Consider the following 15,886-nt stretch of genomic DNA (forward strand, 5'->3'; position numbering starts at 1 on the left):
AGACTCAAGATACAATTAGTAATTTAAGAGCTTATAAACAATCGTTATAAGATATTTAATTGATTAATTGAAGGAGAAAGTATCCAAAAAATAACTGGAATTTATATTTTTTTTATGTATATTTAACAACTCACATATACGTAATTAAATCAATTTCTCCTGAATTGACAATTAATTTGGCTTACTTTCAACTGTTTATAATCTCTTACTATTTTATTTCACATACCAAAGATTGATACATCAAACTCATAACGACTTCATCCACTATACATATAACGATAAGAATATGATACATTTAAAAAGTGTAACGCTTTTTTCTTGTCTTTCTACAATTATATAATTTTCGATCTGTTAACGCTTAATTTGTTTTTTTTTATCCTTCGCATAATAGCTTAAATACAAATCTCAGATTAAATTTAGAAAATATAAAAATGCAAGATTTCTTCATTTTATTGAAAAACAAATCGTTAAACTATTTTGTTTAGTAGGACTTCCTCTGTTGCTAGTTAAACTATTGCGCTTTAACAGTATTATTTGATTGATTATTTCCAATAGTATCACATCTTCTATAATAGAGTAAATATGGTACTCGCGGTGGTTGAGGATTCAGTACATTTGCCTCGGAGACACCTCTAAGTGAGCTATCATCGTAACGGACCCAGCCGCCATATCCAACATGAAAAGCATCAGTTACATAATGACCTTTGGTTGCTTCCTTACCATCATGATACGTTACAGCAAATAGCTTATACTGTCTTTGCTTTTGGTTGGCCTTTGACTTGTTGTTGGACATTAGTTCTAAAAATTAAAAATAAATCAATAATAAACAAGAATGCTTTCAACAATCTACCCAATTTACTTGTAACATATCACAAAACTTACTGTTATCGATTTTAAGATCTACAGGGAATTCTACACTTTTAAGAATTTTAGTACAGCCATCAGGTTTGTAATCAAACCATTTCAAGTGTAAAATAAGAATTACTGGTAGTTTTTCCAATGTGACTTGTTTCCAAGCTTCAATTTGTTGCTTAGTTTTACTGCAAGTCATGCCTTCAAGTGGATCTTTTCCTACTAGTATTTCTAAAGCAGTCTTAACGGACTCTGCTTTCTGTACAGTTTCATGCAGCATATAAAATAAGGTTGAAAATGCACGCAGAATGACGAATAATGAATTGAAATAATGAATTGAAATAATGAGTAACAATTACCTCGATGTCGAGTTGAAGTGTGAAAAACGGTTGGACGTAATCAGTAGAGTCTTCTCCGGCTCTGGAAACTCTTGACCTTAATTGGCCTCTGAATATGTCTGATAAAGGAGTGCGACCGCAGTCTGTACTCCGGGTAATTGATCCTTTGTTTTTAGGTCCCATTACCTGCAACACATTATTTATTACTGAAAATTCTTAGTCGCTTGTGAAGTAAGATAAATAATTACCTTCCACTCATCTTCGCCTCCAGATTGACTAAAATTGGCATTAGCATCTGCGAAATCGGGCGCCTTCTGGTCGTTACTACTCGCCAATTTCATCAACTGCCAAAATTATATAATAAAATAGCATTGTTGATTACAATGAAAGTAAAATGCAAATATTCACATACCTCGAGCATTTCATCACTCAATCCATTCAACAGGCACGATAAAAATTCCTCGGCGTCCTCTTGACGACCTTCTACAGAAAATACCCCCGGAGAAGATGAATTTTTTAGAATAGTATAAATGTATGACGGTTCAAATGGGACACCGCTTTGTATATCTATAATCGTGTCTTCGTTGCGCTTTTGAGCTCTGTCTTTTCTAGGTAAACGAGCTCCTTCAGAAAGTGGAGCGAATTCGCGTACAAATTTAATCCTGCAAATAGGTATATTTGGAATATTTTGAGTTGTTCATAGTAGGTAAATGCACGGGTTTGCATAAAAACAAGGACTCACATATTGTCTAGAAGAGGGCTAGGTGAATGACGTGATGGATTTTTTGAATATGGCATTGACATGAATAAATTATAAAATGGTGGACAAGCAAGTAGAGCTTGCAAGATACTGTTAATGTAGCAATAATTACTGCGGTTTGTTAGTCCTCGCGGTTGTAAACTTACTGTATGTTTTTCCGTTTGATAACTTAGTAAATATTCTAAAACATTAATTGAATATTTATTGAATGTGATTTTTGACTGTATTATTTGGAATTTGTACCAAATACTTACCACCCATCCTGTAAGAAGTAGGGTCATCAATATGTTTCTGAGGTACTTCATTGTGAGTTGACCTATTTTGTTCAGCTGAATTGTCTCTTTGTTGTCCATCAGCATTTTTATTATCATGACTTTTGAGGGTTGAATGAGCTTTTTCACTTAATAATAGTTTAGTCTGATTATTGTTGAGACTGATAGCATTGTTAGGGGCAATAAATGCTGTAGGCTTGTTAGGACCTGGAGGATAGGAGTCAGTATTTTGCTTTAAAAGGCTAGCCCAAGATTTACTTCCTGCTATGGCAACCAACGAAGAGTTAACAGGCACTTCACTTATATCTGTTGTGTACTCTAGTGTTGGTATTTCTTTAACTTCCTTAATTTGCAATGACTCATCTTCAGTAATAATTGCAACAGATTTGGAAGTTGTACTTGCAATTGGTATTTTTATATGAGAACTGCTATCATCACTCTCTGTATTCTCATTTCCATTTTGCTTAACTTCTATACTACTCTTAATATTAACACTACTCTTTATAGGAATATCATTCTTTTCAACTCCTTTGTAATTGTCATTGATTGTGGAAACAATATGTTGTTCAATTTTAAAACCAAATTTGTTATTTGAGTTATTAGTGGCAGTTAAATTTTCGTCAACATCATTATTCGATGATTCTATGTTACTATTATTTACAATAACTGTTGTGACTATATTTGTTTGGGGTGAATTATTATCATCTTCAAGCGCTTGATGAATGGAAGGCTTTGTTATATTTACATTTTGCCCTTGCTTATCATATGGTTTATAGTTTGTGCTTTTTGTGGTTTCTCCATTAGTTTGAGGTAATAAGTTTTGTGACGGGCGATTATACTTTGGATTTGTTGTTGTTGGAGATTGTTGATATTGAATGTAACTAAAGTAAAGATAGCAAATTATAAATGTGCTACAAATGTAGTACATAATTTGTTTTTAATTTTGTTTGTTAGGTCAACTTACTCAACACGATGAGTTTGTTGTGCCATTTGAGGTGTATATATTTGAGGTGAAGGAAAATATATTGGTTGTCCAGCAGCTGGATGTTGCTGAGTTGTTACAGGGTCCGAAATACACAAGTATTGGTAAGGTATACTCATAGGATATTGTCCCGGATCTGCCATGTAACCTGTTTGCATTTCACTTACATGGTTGATGTTGCGATTGTAACTTTTGTTAGTACGTCCACGACCGCGTCTTCCACCTTCTCTCATTGGCTGCATTTCTTGAGTTTCATTGTTTGTAGGATACATGGTAGTGGGATAAGCTACACCCGACATATATTGATGGACATTTGGGTCTCCAGGGATACTATTGATATACATGTTGGGTGCCCATTCAGAATACATAGGTGCCATCATTTGTTGACTGTATTGGATTGGTGACGGTACAGTGACAAAGACAGAAGATGTTGCATTTGTTTGATGTGCTTCATATTTTATCATGTTCCCTTCCATTTCTGCAAAGATGATTTTTTTAATAAGTTGTATGAGAATATGTCCTTTTTATTGCAACTAGAAAATGTACCATATTGTTGCCAGATTTTTGGCATTTCTTGAGTTTCAATGTGTTCCTCAGGGACTACATGGTATTCAATTACTCCCCTATCCCATGGCAGATTTAACCCATCGTTATTAACAGTTGGTTTCAAGATTGCTGTTATCTCATCTCTGCTCTGGGCATTCAAACCTTCTAAATCTAAAAACTCAAACTCGCTCTGTAAAGGCAAACAAAGTTCGATTTACCCAAAAATTAATAAAATATTTCATAAATTCGCGAAAACGTATATTTATGTTTCCAACTAGATTTACAATCGTCTATTCAAGTGAAATTATATCAAGTATGCAGTTAACATTATAATTTTTGGCCTTTAGAGGCAACATTTGCCAAATCGAACGACTGCATGAGAAGAAAAAAAAAAAACGAATTAAGAGCAGCTAGAGAGCAAGTAAAAACCCCCATATTAACCTCAAAGGATGACTCGTGTAAAAACGGTTTGGAAAAAGTGATAATTTTGAAAACATTTGTTAATTTGTAAATAAACAAATCGATATGAAATTGAACGTCGAAAACACAATAACCGGCACTGTCAGCAATTTCATTAAGGCCCAAAAAGATAAATAATTGTACGTTATTTAACCTAAAAATGGGATCACATGATAGAGGCAGCACCGACTCATAAATGACCACGTATAACTATGTGTAACGTTATAAATAAGTAAAGTTTACACATCGTGAAACCATGCAACAACTAACATTTTTTAAAAGAACTCACCTTGTACGAATCGTCCATGCTGCCGGGTTTTTTTTTGGAGAAATCATCAAAACGGCACGAGGCGAGGCAACATGAGGCCGACAGCAGAGCCCGTACGGCTCAGCTTCTTTAAGCCGTCTTTTTTTTTCTTCTGACCCTCAAAAATCCAACGCTTGCACCCGTTGTCGTTCTCCCTACTTCGTCGACGTTTGTGTTTGACCAGAGCGGCCGATGAGAATAATGATGAGAGCTTAAACACTGAGACGAATCTCGCTTTCTTCGAAACTTGCTTTCTCACACTTGACTATACGTACGCGCGAGAAACGGCTTTGCAGTGCGCTGCGTTGCCGGAACGGACGATCCGGTTTACAAGTAGGAAACACATGATTTACATTGGCCAATGGCGCCCATTTCGAAATGATGACTAGACCAGCGTAATAGAATGTTTAATTGAAAAATTAATCGACTATTTTTATTTTTTCACTGCCCCTAAACTAATTGTACAGACGAGACTGGCTGACGCACAGGAAAAGAGAAAAAATTATATAACTCGTACAAACAACACTCTTGTACTAACTTGCCGTTACGTTACAGCACGGCCGTCAGATATGTAGCGTGGTAAAAACAGATAATCATTATTTATTTTTATTTATTTGTTATTTAATTATTGATTATTATACTAATAATGATAATACAGCAAATCTGTACATTGCTCGGATTCTGCCCAATTACGAGACACCTAAATGTTAAACAAAAAATTAATTTTTTTACCTCGATAATCTCGATGCATGTTCGATGTTCAATGTCCGACGTCCGGGGTCTACTTATGTATCATTTACAACACCAAACTTGTACGATGACTGGACAAAAGAAGCGCAGAAAGTTCAAGAAGGTCTGACTCGAACCCGCGCCAATTCACGATTGTGATTTATAAGGAGGGTTCCCAAAATAAATAAATAAATAAGACTGATTATTTGCTTATAATTAAATCACGCAGTTGAAATCATAATGATTTATAATGCATTTGAAAAACAATCGAGAGTTTTCAAATTAAACTATTTATTTTACAAATTGTACATAAAAATTACAAGTTATAGTGCTGTATGTATAGATGTGCTACCTATATATTTTTTTACAAACAAAATCAATTTAATAGTAAGATAATAGTTGCTGTAAATAGAATACGGCATCTTCAAAATTTGTACAAAAGCAAATGTATCCATTTATATTTGTGAATACTCTTATTACTTATAAAGTATTACACTTATACATAAATATTTGTTGCAATAATATCAAATACTTTTCAACCCATTCATATATTTATAAGACAATTATTACAAAATGCAATTTGTTCACTGATTGAAATATCAAACTATTCAACATAATTTTGAAAAATTACTTTCATATTTCAACCTAGTCTTCTTGTCTCGCAATTATTGTCCTAACACATTACCACGTCCCCAATTATGACCTCTTGGTATAGGTCCAGCACTCTGTTGTGGCGCTGATCCAAAACCTCTCACATTGCTAACTCTTGGAGGAAAATAGTATTCTAAGAGAGCTGGAGTATTGAGTAAGCTTGGGCCTCCAAATTCTTGAGGATATTTAAATTTTAAGAAGAAGTACAGGTGGCCACTCAATATTCCAACAAGCTCTGGTAATCCATCATGATCCATAATGAAACTCATTGCAAAAAGGATCCATGGCAAATACATTGCTTTAAATTGAACCCCTGTAAAAACAATCAAATAAAAATCAATAAACTGTTGGCCTATAAATAATAATTAATTTTTACATTGTTTTTCTTACCAAACCAAAATTGCACTATAGCATCTTTGTTTAGTTGACACCAAATGTATATCACACTAAGAAGCAAAGAGACCATCAATATGCGAAAACCAAGCAATAATCCACCAGTCAAACAGAAGACCCAATTAAATAACAGAAGATAAAAGTAATCTGCAGGTCTTCCCTCAAATTCTCTAGTTTCCAGTCTTAGCGAGTAATTGTAAAGGAAGTACAAGTTCATGAGCAAGTGAAAACTTGTTGGATAGTAAAAGGTACTTGTAACAGCTCTCCATATTTCAAAATTGTAAATGAAGGGTTCGTAGAGAAGAATTAAATTGAGTACACTGATTATTCCAAACCGTCCAATCAATGAAAAGGCTATTGTCAAAGAAAACCAATATCTAGTGAATATTGGAAGGCTCTTGAACCAATCTGACACTTCGGACATTTTTTCTTGAATAGTCTTGAAACTCTAAAATATATTTCAGATATGTTGTCTGTACGATTTTATTAGGTATACATAAAATCGCCTGTGCTCTGATTGCTCTTGAACACTGAAGACAGAGATACTTGAATTATTTACGTTTATCCTTTTCAGATCTTAATTTATTCCCTTTTTAGAATCATCTGTGGCTTTAAAGTTTCTTTGAAAAAACCATGCTACGTTTATTAGTCTCATTCGTGTTGCATGTATGCATGATATGTACATATACATACATATATAATCGCGACGACTGCCTACGAATAGCAACTTCTGAACTAGGAACTGGCAACTGCGGCATTGACGTGGCCTCATCAAACATTGTTTTTATCGCTCTCTCAAAATCGGACCTAATCTTCCAAACTAATCATATTTTACAATATTTGAAACTTATTCAATTCTGCTAAAACTTATCAATCGAATTGAAAGTAAAAATTATAATGGTAAAATGAGTATTACAGAAATTTGTTATAATTTTTAAATCAAAATAAACAATTACAACAATAAACAATCAAAATAAATAATACAAATGCAGCCAACAGATGGCGCTATTTCCAGTAATATCTATAATGGAAATCCTCATTCATTGATGATTCAAAGATTATAGAAAACCGGTAAATCATATTATCATATATATCTTGGCTTTCTTTCTTGGAGAAAATGTCAAAAATTTTGCTTCGAATACAGAATCTTGGACTCAGTTTTCTGCTTCTATATACAGTTGAATGCAATGCCTTACTGATGACTATGGTGTGAATGATTGACAAAGGGATAGGAAATTCTATTATTTTTTTGAATTCAGAAAGTGCTCTCAATAAATGTTAATACTGTTACGTCGACGCTTGATGATAGTTAAAGATAATCAACATTAAATCTCGTAGTGTAATAGGTAATTGGTCCCAGAAAAGGTAGTAATTTGTTAGGATTAAACAATGGTGAGGCGAGGAAATAGTTGAGTGTGTGATATATATATATATATAGTAACTTTTCAATACTTGGTATAGTAGCGCTCCATCCTACCGACTGTAGACTATCGTGTATATTTAAAAATTTATATAATTTAAGTTCTTCCAAAAGCTTACTTTTCTTTAAGAATTTTTATCTTACTGATAATAAACCATGGTTTTTTATTTAGATCTACTACACGTAAACCTATAGTTTCCATTAATAGTATTAGGTGTTATCGTTCAATCACTCATCATTGAACTGTAGTTTATATTGTAAAAACATTGTAACTAAATATAGCGAATAACAATTTGATAAATTTTGAAGATTCCATTGAGGCCCTCGCCACATATGCGCATACGCGCGCGTACGAGGGCGTACAAACGCGTACAAATCGCTAAAAATGTTGATAGTGCCAACAACAGAAAGTTACTACTATTCCTCGCATGCCCCAAACGAACACGCTTACTCCCGGAACAAACGTATCATAACCTTAAATAATATAGCGTTATGATACGTTTGTTCCGGGAGTAAGCGTGTTCGTTTGGGGCATGCGAGGAATAGTAGTAACTTTCTGTTGTTGGCACTATCAACATTTTTAGCGATTTGTACGCGTTTGAATGTAGCCCTCGTACGCGCGCGTATGCGCATATGTGGCGAGGGCCTGAATGCGTTTTTTGAAAGTGTACGCTATATAATAAGCATAAAATAGATTTTTTTAGAGAAATAAGACGTGTGGAATATATATCAGACCTTACTCTATTATATCTATATTAGCATCGAATAACGTAGAAATTTATAATATCGCGAAATTGTTAACATAGATTGTAAAATATAACTTATATTCAGATAAGTTCATTAGCTTGTATCAACTATTTTAAATCACGCGCTTTTCTTTAAGTATCATAATAATTATAACCAAATAAGATTCTATTCATTCATGGAAACCCGCAGTTATTGTCTAGCTGCGTTCGCATTGGGTGCTAATCGACGTGTCAAGTTTTAATCAGTTTAGGGTGTCGGGTATCATTTTGAGAAATAGCAAAATAAAAATTGTTTAAAGCTTTGACTTTTATTTTTTTATTTTTCATTTAGTTTAAACTTATTGCTAAGTAAATGTAGTTGAAGTTTTCAATGCACGACTATTGAAGTAGCAGACTACTCAAGCTTGCATTGACTTCAAATATTTGGTAAGCATATTTAATAATGATTAGTTTAATGAAAGTTACTTTTATAATAAACTGTATTAAATTATTTTCTACAGAGGAATTCTCCCATTCTACAGAGGAATTTTCTCATAATAATCAAGTCAAGATGATGGATTATGATGATGATTTCCTTTTTGAAGAGGATAAAATGTTTGTTTTTAGAACATAATAGTCCTTAGTTAATTGTTTTTTTATTTGTTAATTTCCAGTTTATATGTGCCTTATTTTTTTGCACAATGCACATGACAATGCCTTGGCTCGGTGGAACAGTTTGATGCATACAATATCATCGCTCAACAATCCAGCTGATTCATCAAAGCCTGTTGAAGGAGCAAAGTTAATTGATATTTCTGATTTTCAAACCACCTTGCCTTTGGCTAACGTCGAGTTGCATCATATGAATATGATGGAAGATCGCATGTATGCATTGTTACTTTTGAGTTTATTTAAAACTTGAAAAATAGATCTTTTTTTGGCCTCTTTTGAATTATTTTATATTATTGGCTGCTTATTGGATTTATTAGTCCTAATGTAGAAATGATCAAAGAAGATCATTCTACTGCTGATTTTCAACAGCACATTGATCAAATGTAAGTTTCACTTTTGCATGAGCCTTGTGTAAACTAAAATTTGCAAAAACACTAACAAAGTATTAATCATCTTATTTTCACTCTTATTTCAAAGCTATAATGATATACTTTTTTTATACCTAATTTTCAAAAGCTTAGTTGATAATATTTGCATGTATAGTCAGATATCGGGGAACAAAGTACCCAAAAGCGTATGTACTTTCTCTTTACATTTAGTTTATCCTTTTATACTTCTGGTTTGCTGTGAATTTAATAATTTAAAGTTAAATATTGTAAATAATTGTTTCAATGTCTCTAGCAATATTGACAAATGCAGTTTGTTCTCACTCATTTGTAACTATACACAGCTTGTTGATAATATGTATTCAAATATTCATATATTTAATATCTTGAATTGTACTTTCCAAATAGGGGAATGACTATCACTTCAGGAAATGTAGTCATAGAAAAAGATAGCAGTAATCTTATTGGTATCAGCATTGGCGGTGGTGCACCACTATGTCCATGCCTCTACATTGTTCAAGTTTTTGACAATACACCAGCTGCCCAGGATGGAGTATTGGAAGCTGGAGATGAATTAGTAGCTGTGAACAGTGAATGTTTAAAGGGAAAAACTAAAGTAGAAGTGGCAAAAATGATCCAAGCTTGCGACAAGAAAGTGAGCATCATTTACAATAAACTTCATGCTGATGTTCGACAGGGAAAAAGTTTGGATATTGTTTTGAAAAAGGTGCTCGTTTAAACTTTGAATATCTTATGTAAAAATGAAAAATGAAAGTTAATTTTAATTTTATTTCAATTTAGGTGAAACATAGATTAGTTGAAAGCATGGGTAGTGCTACTGCTGATGCACTAGGATTATCAAGGGCTATTTTATGCAATGATACACTTGTTCAAAAGCTATCAGGGCTTGAAAAGACTGAAAATTTGTATAAAGGACTTGTGACACATGCAAAATCAGTTTTACATGCCTTTTTTGATCTTTTCCAAATTTACAAAAGTAAGTATTTAGACGTTTCTCAGAACATAATTTATTTATTTATTTGTAGCTGTATTTCTTAATATTTCCTTCTTTTTTTCTTAAGTATTTGGAGATGCTTTTGCATCAATGGGTGTAAAAGAGCCACAACCAAGAGCAAGTGAAGCTTTTACTAAATTTGCTGAACAGCATAGACAAATGGAGAAATTGGGAATAGATATGTTAAAAACTATAAAGCCAGTTTTAAGTGACCTTGAAACTTACTTAATTAAAGCTATTCCAGATACACGCATGACTATTAGTAAATATGCCGATGCTAAATTTGAATATCTGTCCTACTGTTTAAAAGTTAAAGAGATGGATGATGAAGAACAAAGTTATATTGCAATTCAAGAACCCTTGTATAGGGTTGAAACAGGAAACTATGAATATCGTTTGATCCTGAGGTGTCGACAAAATGCACGATCAAAATTTGCGAAATTAAGAGCAGATGTGCTTGTGAAACTAGAACTATTAGATAATAAACATGTAGAACATGTAGTTACACAATTACAAAAGTTTGCTAATGGACTATCAGAATATTATAAAAATGTTTCAAAGCTTTTAATTGAAAATAACAATCTATTCCCAGTCGAGATTGATCTTGCTCAAAATGCCTTCCAGTACAAACCACCTGGTCAGTTGACACCTTACACTGATGATGAAGAAGAAGAAGGAGCATGTGGTTTTGATCCAAGTAAAATATTAGACTTTGATGTTGCTGAAGAAGCAAGCAGCATTTCTGATTTATGGGAGAAACCTGAACCAAATGAAGCATCAGAATCAAAAAGCTCAGAGGTCAAAAAAAGATCAGATTTGAGTGATTTAGTAGATCTTAGTGGATTTACAGATATGAATGAAAAATTCAATCAAATGTTTCTTGCTGAAGATAGAAGGGAGGCTAAACAACCACAGTTTGAAAAAGGTAAAGAGTCTAGCATTGCCAGTGACAAAAAAGATAAAAATGAGTCATTATTACTGATAGAAGATAAAAAGGAAAGTGACGAAAATTTATTCTTCCCTCTATTGGATATTAATTCTAGTGAAAAGAGTGATGGTGCATTTGGGTCATCTATTGAATCAAAAAATGCTTCTGAATCATTGTCTTTTTTAGACACTTTGGATGAACAACTTATTAATATAGGAACAAATTAATAAATAATAAATTGCTTTTTGTGTAAATCTTATATAAAAAATGTACGTTTGATACTGTGTCGTATTTTATCTAAAGTTTAACAAAAAACAAATCATTACATCAAGTAAATGCTTTGCAAATTATGTAAATAAAAGTATCTATAAATGTTTATCAGGTCATATTTAAATCTGTAAATTAAGAGTCATGATAATATAAGTCTGTTACAATAATGAACAAGGTGCTTTGTAAATTATTCGACCTTCAACAATTAAACTGATCAAGTATTGACTTGGTGAATTAAGTTTGTTTTTATTTGGATATTTATGGAAACAGTCACGTGACTGATGATTAAATGAGCAGACGACACAACACGATCAAAGCGACAATTTGTCGGTTTATCTGCGCCGAACTAACCGAAATTTTTTCGTTGATGTGAAACTAACGATTGGTGGAAGAAAATTTAACATTTTCATTTATAATATCATTACAAAATGTAATTATTTCGAAACCGTAATTATAAAAAAAAATTTAGATCAGTGTTCAAGATAAAATTGTGTTTAAATGAAGAATCCGAAGTGTAACGCCATAATATTTCTTTGAAAAATTCTTAAAATTTTCTAATTCATGGGCAACTTGCTAGGTTTGTGCAATACATCACCATTATTCATGCTATAAATTTCTATTTTTGTCTAATTGTTAGCTGACTAACGCGTAATTTATTTCAAGAAAAAAAAATCCGAGAAAGTGTAAAAATTCAAAACTCAATTTATCGATATATATAGTTTGTCATGCACGGCAAGTATCTCTTAGCAATCTTCTTGGGATATAAATTTAAGGTGACGAGCTCGGAAAAAGATAATACAAGCACACGCGCATGCGAAAAATTTCCTCCCTCCCACTTGATCATAGAGAGAGTGACGGCAGGTTCCTTCTCTATCTTGTGTCTATGTCTATATAATATTCTGGAGGAAGGCAGTCATCAGTATAGTCATTGTATCTTTCTGTTCGTAGAAAAGAGCTCTGCGGGAATATAACTCCAGTGATTTTTTTTAGATTGTGATAATAAATATCTTTTCTAGGTGGCAAGAAACGCAAAGCAATGACGACCCCCGTTGTGATCGCCGCAACTGCAAGACACACAGCAACGGTGAGTTTATTCACTACCGACCGAAGAAGGTTCTTCCATATTCCCCGGCCAGTTCTGTCTTTGGTTAGGCAGTAGCCTGGAACAGCTATTGTTGATTGATAAAATAGAATTTAAGTCGATTATTTCTTACATAAGCTATGTAATGCTATTTCATTTGCTGCACCTTACAGACAGCAGTGCAAACGTGAATTACAACAAAAGCCACTAACGACATTCGTTAGATGCCTCGAAATTCCAGTTTCAAATATTGATTTATTAATAAACTAAATCGAAAAAATTTACAAAACATATAAAATTTATTAAAATATCTCTCATAAATTTTAGTTTGATTCTATACTCGGTTAACTTTATTTTATAACATACTAATAAAACTATCTTATGTGTTTATATATTTAGCTTATATTTTTCCATGGGCTAGGAGATACAGGGTAAGCAGATACACTACTATAATTTCTAGGTAATATTCTACAACTGAAATAATTTTAAATTTCTTAAATTTTAGACATGGTTGGGCCACTTCTCTGGGTACTCTCAGACCTCCACATGTTAAAGTCATTTGTCCTACTGCGTATGTATATAAAATTTTATATTGATTATGCACTGTAAAATTTATAAAATGCTATTTCCAGACCAACAATGCCAGTCACCCTGAATACTGGATTTAGGATGCCTTCATGGTAAGATAATCTATGAACTTATAAATTATTCCATAGTGTAAAACCAAAATTTTACTATCTGTTATTTCCTGCTATTAGGTTTGATCTGAAATCCTTAGATGCAAGTAGTCCAGAGGATGAAGAGGGTATACGTAAAGCAGCTCAGAGTGTACATTCCATGATTCAGCAAGAAATAGCAGCTGGTATATCATCTGAAAGGATTCTTCTTGGTGGCTTCAGTCAAGGTGGAGCTTTAGCTTTATTCAGTGCTCTGACATTTCCTCAACCATTGGCTGGAGTTGTAGCTCTGTCAACTTGGCTTCCTCTTCGTCAAAAGTTCCCAACAGTAATTAATATGAATATATGAAATTTTTGGTACGTTAATCAATATTAAACAAGCTTGCCATATTTCAGGAAGCCATAGGAAATAGAAATATTCCTGTGCTACAATGCCATGGGAATTGTGACCCAATAGTTCCATACAAATGGGGACAAGCAACTGCAACTTTACTAAAGCAATTCATGACACATACCGAATTTAAAACTTATCAAAAAGATATGCATATATGTATTGATGAAGTGAGTATTAAATATATTAGAATTTATTACTGTAGCATCATAATATAACTATTATATTTTTGTATTTTTTCTTTACAGGAATTGCGAGATGTAAAGGAATTCATTGAAAAAATATTGAAACCATAATAGATCAAATCAGCAAATTGAATGAACTCCTAATTCAATCGCTGCCCTAATTACTCACGCTCAAATTTTTGGGCGAAATAATTCCAGAATTACTATATTTAATTTTAGTAGTCAAGTCGAGCAAGTAAAATGAATATTTCATGAACAACAAAACAAAAACACGACGTAGAACTTGCAGTAAAAAGTACTTCCTATTAAACGATGTTAATTATTATCTTGCTCTCAATATTTAAGAATGTGCTCCATTTTTGCAGTTATTTGACTCCAAGCTAATAGTAACTAATAACTAAAAAAGATTTATAATTGCAGAAGTAAAGCTTCCCTTTTTTTTTAGATTATGGAAACAATAATTAGGGATTGTTAGACATCAGTTTACGTTTTGTTGGTGAATTTATCATCTTTAAAACTTATTAAAAAACCAAAAGACAATAGATATAAAACATGCAAACATATATGAAAGGTAATTTATCCTACTTAAAAATAAGTGCAGAGAGTGGCACCATCTTGTCAGAACAATTGTAGCTGTCGATTAAATAGAAATGGTTCGTCTTAGCAAAGTTATAACCCTTTTTTAAAGGTACAAATAATTGGATATTGAGTTCTTATAATCCCATAATCTGTATCTTTCAAAAATAAAGATTGCATAACTTTACTAAACCGATAAATGCTTAAAATTCGAGAATCTATATCTTTCAAAAAAAGGTTATAATTTTGTAATTATATTTAAATTATTTGTTTAAATTTTATTTAAACGATAGCCAACAAATGTTTTGATAAGCCGTTGTCATTCGCTGTAGTTGTTTGCAAGTAGTTAAATTACCATTCACATGTTTGCACGTTGTATATTTATTGTTGTTTTGTTTTCTAACAAAATTTTAAAGAGGTCGCAAATACACCAATAAAAAGTTAACTAATGACTAATTTGATTTTTTTTATGCATAAGAAAGCAGTCGAATCTTAAAAGTTGTGGTTTGTGTAATTTTAATAAGTCTGCATAGATAACGATATATTTAGACAATCATTATACAGATTTCTTCACAGAAATACTCTAATACAAAACTATTTTTCAAAGCTATCTATATATGTATTTTCATTTTAAGTATAAAATTTAACGGTGTTCTTGAACATTGCTTTTCAAAATATGCATAACTTATTTAGAGAAACAGGTATTTTAAAGTTAATTAGTATGATAGATATAAAAAAAATACTCTCCATGTGCAACTGTTATACCTGATGCATATCTACTTATAATGTGCCTCTAACTCAAACCAAGATCAATTTTTATGGAATGCTTACAATAAAGTTGCGATTTATACCTGCAGGTATTCATGTAGGATATAGTTACATTTGGTTTAGAGTCAAAAACGTACAATAAAGGAACACGTCTTTTGTAAACCAATTGCTATTAGTAGCAGTAGATAGAAACTAATTTATTTCTAGATAATTACTATAATGGCAAAATATTTTTGCATTTCGTAATGAATAATAATTTAATCAAAACCTTATATGTTTTTGATAGTAGACAATTAAAGACCAATTAAAAACTAAGGTACACTTTTTTTCTGTTTCACATTCAATTTCCTTTTTTGTGTTATACTAATATATATAATTTATAATTAGATAAATGATCTATAATTCAGAAAGTAAAAGAACAAAAATTGGGAGCTTGAAAATATTCTCTTTTATTTTTTAAAAAAAGATTTACAGTGCTATTAAAAGTATCGTCTCTTCTGTTT

The 15,886-nt window shown here is 32.2% G+C and overlaps 4 protein-coding genes across 10 annotated transcripts; 2 read left to right on the forward strand and 2 right to left on the reverse strand.

Moving 5' to 3' along the window:
- Positions 1–10: 10 nt before the first annotated feature.
- LOC131667347 (ubiquitin carboxyl-terminal hydrolase 10-like) lies at positions 11–4,790 on the reverse strand. Of its 2 annotated transcripts, XM_058940691.1 has the most exons (11): positions 4,499–4,790; positions 3,751–3,940; positions 3,372–3,682; positions 3,187–3,272; positions 2,205–3,103; positions 1,933–2,131; positions 1,603–1,852; positions 1,439–1,534; positions 1,212–1,376; positions 883–1,111; positions 11–798 (listed from the first exon to the last, which is right to left on the reverse strand). In XM_058940691.1, exons 1-11 carry the CDS (start codon positions 4,514–4,516, stop codon positions 512–514), a joined length of 2,730 nt encoding a protein of 909 aa, XP_058796674.1. In that variant the 5' UTR covers positions 4,517–4,790; the 3' UTR covers positions 11–511. The 2 variants fall into 2 exon arrangements, with proteins under 2 accessions (XP_058796674.1, XP_058796673.1); XM_058940690.1 differs by having other exon boundaries at positions 3,187–3,682.
- Positions 4,791–5,563: 773 nt separating this feature from the next.
- Positions 5,564–7,029, reverse strand: LOC131667378 (derlin-1). Its single transcript, XM_058940757.1, has 2 exons — positions 6,287–7,029; positions 5,564–6,209 (listed from the first exon to the last, which is right to left on the reverse strand). Exons 1-2 carry the CDS (start codon positions 6,711–6,713, stop codon positions 5,911–5,913), a joined length of 726 nt encoding a protein of 241 aa, XP_058796740.1. The 5' UTR covers positions 6,714–7,029; the 3' UTR covers positions 5,564–5,910.
- A 1,638-nt stretch (positions 7,030–8,667) lies between these two features.
- Positions 8,668–11,869, forward strand: LOC131667352 (PRKCA-binding protein). 5 transcript variants are annotated; one of them, XM_058940696.1, is made up of 7 exons: positions 8,668–8,881; positions 8,956–9,049; positions 9,109–9,319; positions 9,424–9,489; positions 9,901–10,219; positions 10,294–10,489; positions 10,575–11,869. In XM_058940696.1, the coding sequence occupies exons 2-7, from the start codon at positions 9,016–9,018 to the stop codon at positions 11,660–11,662; spliced, it is 1,914 nt and encodes a 637-aa protein (XP_058796679.1). In that variant the 5' UTR covers positions 8,668–8,881; positions 8,956–9,015; the 3' UTR covers positions 11,663–11,869. The 5 variants fall into 5 exon arrangements, with proteins under 5 accessions (XP_058796679.1, XP_058796680.1, XP_058796681.1 ...); XM_058940697.1 differs by having other exon boundaries at positions 9,170–9,319; XM_058940698.1 differs by lacking the exon at positions 9,424–9,489.
- Positions 11,870–12,091: 222 nt separating this feature from the next.
- LOC131667425 (acyl-protein thioesterase 1) lies at positions 12,092–15,839 on the forward strand. Of its 2 annotated transcripts, none has more exons than XM_058940823.1 (8): positions 12,092–12,282; positions 12,722–12,789; positions 13,186–13,217; positions 13,292–13,357; positions 13,419–13,466; positions 13,545–13,791; positions 13,860–14,024; positions 14,103–15,839. In XM_058940823.1, the coding sequence occupies exons 1-8, from the start codon at positions 12,267–12,269 to the stop codon at positions 14,148–14,150; spliced, it is 690 nt and encodes a 229-aa protein (XP_058796806.1). In that variant the 5' UTR covers positions 12,092–12,266; the 3' UTR covers positions 14,151–15,839. The 2 variants fall into 2 exon arrangements, with proteins under 2 accessions (XP_058796806.1, XP_058796807.1); XM_058940824.1 differs by lacking the exon at positions 12,092–12,282 and adding an exon at positions 12,550–12,645.
- The last annotated feature ends 47 nt before the right edge of the window (positions 15,840–15,886 follow it).

This window comes from Phymastichus coffea, unplaced genomic scaffold (genome assembly GCF_024137745.1).
Source record: "Phymastichus coffea isolate CEN01 unplaced genomic scaffold, Cenicafe_Pcof_1.1 PCOF00065, whole genome shotgun sequence".
NCBI classification, from domain to species: Eukaryota; Metazoa; Arthropoda; class Insecta; order Hymenoptera; family Eulophidae; genus Phymastichus; species Phymastichus coffea.

Coding starts and splice junctions, on each gene's coding strand:
- LOC131667347 (XM_058940690.1), bottom strand. Junction 3,104..3,186: donor CAACAAACTCATCGTGTTGA/GTAAGTTGACCT, acceptor TCTTTACTTTAG/TTACATTCAATATCAACAAT. Junction 1,377..1,438: donor GAGGCGAAGATGAGTGGAAG/GTAATTATTTAT, acceptor AATGTGTTGCAG/GTAATGGGACCTAAAAACAA.
- LOC131667378 (XM_058940757.1), bottom strand. CDS start 6,713: ATGTCCGAAGTGTCAGATTGGTTCAAGAGCCTTCCAATATTCACTAGA. Junction 6,210..6,286: donor TATAGTGCAATTTTGGTTTG/GTAAGAAAAACA, acceptor TTGTTTTTACAG/GGGTTCAATTTAAAGCAATG.
- LOC131667352 (XM_058940696.1), top strand. CDS start 9,016: ATGATGATGATTTCCTTTTTGAAGAGGATAAAAT. Junction 9,490..9,900: donor CAACAGCACATTGATCAAAT/GTAAGTTTCACT, acceptor CTTTCCAAATAG/GGGAATGACTATCACTTCAG. Junction 10,220..10,293: donor TGGATATTGTTTTGAAAAAG/GTGCTCGTTTAA, acceptor ATTTCAATTTAG/GTGAAACATAGATTAGTTGA.
- LOC131667425 (XM_058940823.1), top strand. Junction 13,218..13,291: donor CATGGGCTAGGAGATACAGG/GTAAGCAGATAC, acceptor CTTAAATTTTAG/ACATGGTTGGGCCACTTCTC. Junction 13,792..13,859: donor TTCGTCAAAAGTTCCCAACA/GTAATTAATATG, acceptor GCCATATTTCAG/GAAGCCATAGGAAATAGAAA.